This window comes from Carassius auratus, chromosome 3, assembly GCF_003368295.1.
Source record: "Carassius auratus strain Wakin chromosome 3, ASM336829v1, whole genome shotgun sequence".
Lineage (NCBI taxonomy): Eukaryota > Metazoa > Chordata > Actinopteri > Cypriniformes > Cyprinidae > Carassius > Carassius auratus.
The window spans coordinates 10,816,186-10,822,440 of NC_039245.1; the positions used below are offsets into that span (position 1 = coordinate 10,816,186).

General features: G+C 41.0%; 2 protein-coding genes across 3 annotated transcripts in view; both read right to left on the reverse strand.

Moving 5' to 3' along the window:
• The window catches only part of LOC113047713 (E3 ubiquitin-protein ligase SMURF2), a 55,098-nt gene extending 53,777 nt beyond the window's left edge, over positions 1-1,321 (reverse strand). For both annotated transcript variants that reach the window (XM_026209017.1, XM_026209015.1), the window contains exon 1: positions 883-1,321. In XM_026209017.1, coding sequence (XP_026064802.1) covers positions 883-934 — 52 coding nt within the window. In that variant the 5' untranslated portion in view covers positions 935-1,321. The remainder of the gene's footprint in view (positions 1-882) is intronic.
• A 1,354-nt stretch (positions 1,322-2,675) lies between these two features.
• Positions 2,676-6,242, reverse strand: kpna2 (karyopherin alpha 2 (RAG cohort 1, importin alpha 1)). Its single transcript, XM_026209103.1, has 11 exons — positions 6,143-6,242; positions 5,878-5,982; positions 5,624-5,764; positions 5,432-5,517; positions 5,073-5,341; positions 4,888-4,982; positions 4,098-4,361; positions 3,774-4,007; positions 3,505-3,687; positions 3,178-3,327; positions 2,676-2,920 (listed from the first exon to the last, which is right to left on the reverse strand). The coding sequence occupies exons 2-11, from the start codon at positions 5,941-5,943 to the stop codon at positions 2,831-2,833; spliced, it is 1,578 nt and encodes a 525-aa protein (XP_026064888.1). The 5' UTR covers positions 5,944-5,982; positions 6,143-6,242; the 3' UTR covers positions 2,676-2,830.
• Positions 6,243-6,255: the final 13 nt, after the last annotated feature.

Below are 6,255 nucleotides of genomic sequence, written 5' to 3' on the forward strand. Positions count from 1 at the left end.
GATTTAAGTTGGAAATAGACATGTACAACCATTTTTTTATTATTATTTTACTACTTTGACAACAATAACTAAGAAATAACAAAAGTATATACAGTATGGATATTTTAATAAATTAAAAATGTAATTTGTAAACAAATGCCAACAATAACTAGGACAAAGGTGCAGAAAAAACAGATTTATTAGTAGAGCTATATTAGGAAACCGTTAAAGATACAAAATATCGGTCGGTATAACGCTACTAATACCCAGTTGTTTTTACCAGTCTAGTCACGCAACAATATTTGGTTAATCCCCACTAACCAGTAAGATAATTAGTGTAATAGTTTACACATGAGCCACATGGTACAAACATTTCCAATACAAAAATGAGATGAAACAGCCTAACGTAAATGTGATTAACACAACACCCACATTACTTTTATTTATTTATATTTTGCATTTGGCGCAAATGACTGCATAAAAAGTAACGTTACGCATTAAATTCGCGCGTTCGGTAACGTTAAATCACTAACTTATGAACAATTCATGTAAATAAGCCACATTATTCGCAACTCCAATGGCTAATCTTAAAAAAGATACCGATCAGCGAGTATGTGGCATAGTGTATTCGCTTTAATAAACACGTTAAGGACACTGGCGACCAACTTAAACAATGAACGCAAATAAATGGTAATTATTGAGTTCGCGCGGCTCCGTTATAACGTTACACAGCCTGGCTAACACCAAACACGGCATACGCCATAAATTAAGAATCATTTGGATATTAGTCCTCCTAAACAGAAGCCCACATGTAAAGATTGAAACCCACGATGACTTACAGCAATAGCTGCTAGCCAGCTAGCCAGTTTCAGATGAAACTCTACGATGGGACAAATTCCTTACCTGTTAAACGTAACTTAACGGGCCCGTTTCTTCTAACTCCTTGATTAGACATGTCCTTGACCCTTATCCCGGCTGATTATTACAGAAAACGAGTCGAATGTGCTGTAGAGTTGCTTTCTGGTTGCCCTCAACGCCAGTTTCACAGTGAACAGAAAATAATGGAGTCACGGTGCTGTGGCCCGGATGTGCACAGCCCTGCCATGTCTACATACATAAACACACGCTCGCGCCGCGGCTTTCACTCGCTCCTCGTAGTTCTACCAAACCTACGTTCCCTCAAACAATCCGCTTACAAAGACCTCCAGAAGCTCTTCGCATGTCCCCGCACGGGTTCTGCTGCCGCTGCAGCGAGACCTCGAGGGAAAAGTAGTATCGCTACAGGCGACTGAATTGAGGAAATGTGGTTTGTAGGGTGTCTGGCATATGCTGAGCCACTAAAACCGCCCAGTGTGACATCACACCCACTTATTCATAGCGCTCGCTGATCCTCACTTACATACACTCACCTAAAGGATTATTAGGAACACCATACTAATACGGTGTTTGACCCCCTTTCGCCTTCAGAACTGCCTTAATTCTACGTGGCATTGATTCAACAAGGAGCTGAAAGCATTCTTCAGAAATGTTGGCCCATATTGATAGGACAGCATCTTGCAATTGATGGAGATTTGTGGGATGCACATCCAGGGCACGAAGCTCCCGTTCCATCACATCCCAAAGATGCTCTATTGGGTTGAGATCGGGTGACTCTGGGGCCATTTTAGTACAGTGAACTCATTGTCATGTTCAAGAAACCAATTTGAAATGATTCGAGCTTTGTGACATGGTGCATTATCCTGCTGAAAGTAGCCATCAGAAGATGTCTACATGGTAGTCATAAAGGTAAGGACATGGTCAGAAACAATGCTCAGGTAGGCTGTGGCATTTAAATGATGCCCAATTGGTACTAAGGGGCCTAAAGTGTGCCAAGAAAACATGCCCCACACCATGACACCACCACCAGCAGCCTGCACAGTGGTAACAAGGCATGATGGATCCATGTTCTCACTCGGTTTACACCAAATTCTGACTCTACCATCTGAATGTCTCAACAGAAATCAAGACTCATCAGACCAGGCAACATTTTTCCAGTCTTCAACTGTCCAGTTTTAGTGAGCTCGTGCAAATTGTAGCCTCTTTTCCCTATTTGTAGTGGAGATGAGTGGTACCCGGTGGGGGTCGTCTTCTGTTGTAGCCCATCCGCCTCAAGGTTGTGCGTGTTGTGGCTTCACAAATGCTTTGCTGCATACCTCGGTTGTAACGAGTGGTTATTTCAGCCAAAGTTGCTCTTCTATCAGCTTGAATCAGTCGGCCCATTCTCCTCTGACATCTAGCATCAACAAGGTATTTTCGCCCCCACAGGACTGCCACATACTGGATGTTTTTCCCTTTTCACACCATTCTTTGTAAACCCTAGAAATGGTTTTGCGCGAAAATCCCAGTAACTGAGCAGATTGTGAAATACTCAGACCGGCCCGTCTGGCTCCGACAACCATGCCACGCTCAAAATTGCTTAAATCACCTTTCTCTCCCATTCTGACATTCAGCTTGGAGTTCAGGAGAATGTCTTGACCAGGACCACACCCCTAAATACATTGAAGCAACTGCCATGTGATTGGTTGATTAGATAATTGCATTAATGAGAAATTGAACAGGTATTTCTAATAATCCTTTATCTGCTGGACTGGAATCACTAATTTATGTAGACTTCAAGTCTTTGATAACGAAGATACACACGAATGAAAAACCACTGGTTCTTTTCCATTTTTTATTTACAACAAATAAAATTGAAACAGATTTGTATGTACAACTCAGAACATGAGGTCCTTACAAAAGACAAACATGAACAAGACAAGGGTTGGGCAGAAATGTTCAGAACAATCATACGAATATACCACAGTTTATAGAATTAGAAGTTGAAAGTGCTTTGGTTTTCATTGATTTGGAACGCATAGCCGTCGGTCGTCACTTCGGGGGCAACGCATTCATCCTCTTCCTCCTGAGAAACAGAAATAAAAGCATCACTTTAGGAAAAGCAGGTTTTCTAAGAAATATAAGAAAAAGAAAGCGAGAAAAACCACTTTGAAGCTGAGAGAGACTTCTTGAGTCAATTATTAACATGCACCTACACGATGCATAATATATTGTCCATAGATGTTTTTTTTTTAGAGAGATTTTGTGTGGGTCACATTTTTTGCACATGGCTAATGAAGGCATTCTGATAATGCATGACCATGCATTTAACGTTCAACTGACCTCTCCAGAGAAGTACTTCTCAATGAGGTTGAGGGAGGCCCTGTAGACCATTTCATTTTCGTGGGACTGCAAAGCTTCGATTTTGTCCAGGCCGCCACATTCCTCGATCATCAGGGACAGCTTTTCAACCTCACCAATCTTTTCGCCAGCCTAAAGAAAAAAAAATAAAAGACAATGAATAAAATGGCAGGTTTGACACCAAACATGTAAAATAAGTAATTATAATCCCATATTTAAAGTTATGTTGGAACTATTGTCATGTACATATATAACATGCATTCAGAAAATAGATGGTGTGACTTCTTCCATGTCAAAAGATAATCATACCAAAAAGATATTGCTGATTGCATCCAAGATGACAAGAATAGTTTTGCTGTCTTTAGTGGAGAGCAGGTTCAACAATGGTTCTAGTACATTGGCCTGAACGAGGTAAACCACTTGCTCTACTGTGCCTCCGCTGGTGTAGTTGGTCACTGCCCACACGGCCTCCTTCTGGGTCTTGTAGTCACCCTGCAGAAGTGTGAGAAGGAGTTCAAAATAAATCATGGACACAGCTTCACGCACAAGTGTTCGATTGTATTCTTGTGGCAACATACCCGTCTGAGAACTTCCACCAGGTAAGGCACAATGCCAGCATTGATGACCTCCTGAATCTGATGGTCTCTGCCAGCCGTGATGTTGGACAGGGTCCAGGACGCCTCCTTTTGAATGTTGTTCTTATGGTGGCGCAGCAGAGCTGGGAACATGGAAAGAGTGCCAGCGTCGAGCACCACCTGGGTCTGTTCATCTGTACCAGTGACGATGTTACCAATGGAACGCAGTGAAGGGGTCTATGGGAGAGAAAAAAAAAAAAAAAACCTTTTAATTAAATATTTAATCTCGTTTTAAATATAATTGAGCATATCACTACTTTAATTTACCACAATGGAGAGCTCCCCTGATCCCAGCAGCTGCACCAGTCGAGGAACCACACCAGCTTCCACCACAACCTCGATCCTTTCATTGGGCCCATCGGTCAGGTATGAGATTGCCCAGCAGGTGTCCGCTAACACCTCCTTATCTTCATGATGCAGAAGGCAGATAAGAGTTGGCAGCATCTGTTTCACGGCATCCAGAGGAGGTGCAGGGTTCTTGTTGCGGCACAGGTTTGACAGGGTCCAGGTCACGTTCCTCAGGTAACCAGACTGCAGAACAAGAAAGTCAGGACTAGTCAGGAAAAAATTACTGAAGCTTGGAGGCCACCTTCTGGTAAAGGATACCCACTACAATTTAAATAGCGGTTTAAAACCCAATAGTGCTGAACACCAAAATATAATAAAAAATAAAGTCTGTTAAAGCAGTGTTCAAATTTTTTTTTTTGTACATACACACACATACATAAAGTTGTAAAGAATCGATAAAACGATCCAGTTAAGAATCAATTAAAAAGTCAGCTTATTTAAAATAGTAAAGATTTATTATACTTATAAATAGTTTAATTAAAAATAAATATTTGTATTCATGAAAGGTTCATATTAATATTTAATAAATATTTTTTCATCATTAAAAAAATAAAACATCTAAATGTGTAATATTTAAACCATACACACGCACACATATACATACACAATTTCAATATTTAATGCGTAAACACTAAAAAAAATTATATTCTAAATAATTTTAAAGAGAACCATCTTGTATTAAAAAAAATAAATAAAAATAACATCTTACAGGAAATACAGAGAAATCAGGAACAGCCAGCAGAGCTAAGAGGGGGGCAACCGCACCATGTTTAATGACTTGATCTCTGTATGCAGAGCCGTCACCTACACGGACAAAAGAGCAAAAATTTATTCAAACAACCAGGTCAACAAAAATTACTACATCACTGAACAGAGATGCTACTGGCCACCCACCAGCAATGTTTCCGAGGGCCCAGACTGCCTGCTCGCTGATATGAGCGTGTGGTGAAGAGATGAGGCCGATGAAGGCTGGGACGGCCCCTCCCTGGACCACAGCGCTGGTCTGATCAGATGTCCCAGACGCAATGTTAGTCAGAGCCCAGGCTGCCTCAAACTGTATGGGAGGAGATTCAACCAAGCTCAGGAAGCTCACGAACTTGGGAATCAGACCAGCGCTGATGATACGGTCAATAGGTGGATGCCTCTCCCTTGACAACAACTTCCTGCATTTCAGATGGACAAATCATAATATGTAAAACGGTTTAAATGAATGCATATTTCGGTGCATGCAAATGCCATCTTTTAAGCTCTACCTGGCAGCTTGGGTGGCCTGGACCTGAGTCTCCAAGTTATTACTGTTCACACCATTTACAATCTCCTCCACCGTCCAGTGCGGAGCCTGATCAAACACAATCATGTGTAATGACGACTAATACCTTAATATCATATATACATTCATCAGCACCGAATGATAACGTGCTGAATTACTAAGGATCCTCACACACCTGACAGTTCTGGCTCTTCTCTTGAAGAGGAGAGGTGGCCTCGTCCGCTAGACTGCTCACGTTTCTCCTCTTCAACATCTGCTCGTCTTTCTTTGCTTTGCGAAGTTCAACATTGACTTCGACCCTTCTACGTCTCAGCTCCTGCATTAAAGCATTCGGCATCTTTTATTTATCTTTTACTGCGGCACATTTGAAAGAAAACAATCGATATAAGCGCCTTTTCTTTTGTTTTATCGTTTTGAAAAATTACTTACAGTTGCATCTTTCCCTTTGTTTTTGAACTGAGTGAGTCGGGCGCTGTTCTCATTCGCAGAAGACATTTTAATGAGGTCTGATCAATCACAGTGTAATATCGCAACCTGAAACAGAGAAACACGGTTGCGAAAATATCAACATACGTTGTATCACACTCAGTTCTGAAATTAGATACTTTAGAACAAAAACTACATTAAATTATAATAGAATCAAATAGAACATATTAAAGTATAATAATTATAAATCCACTAAAGAGAAACTCACCCTTCTTTCTGACCGAGGGACTGTGGCGGTAGAAGTATGAAACAGACCTTTAAATTCGCTCTATGAAGATTCTCATTGGTCCGTTCGAGCAAAAGCATTTTCCTATTGGACCG

Coding starts and splice junctions, on each gene's coding strand:
- kpna2 (XM_026209103.1), bottom strand. CDS start 5,943: ATGTCTTCTGCGAATGAGAACAGCGCCCGACTCACTCAGTTCAAAAAC. Junction 5,342..5,431: donor CAGGCCACCCAAGCTGCCAG/GTAGAGCTTAAA, acceptor TCTGAAATGCAG/GAAGTTGTTGTCAAGGGAGA. Junction 4,362..4,887: donor CTGATTTCTCTGTATTTCCT/GTAAGATGTTAT, acceptor CTTGTTCTGCAG/TCTGGTTACCTGAGGAACGT.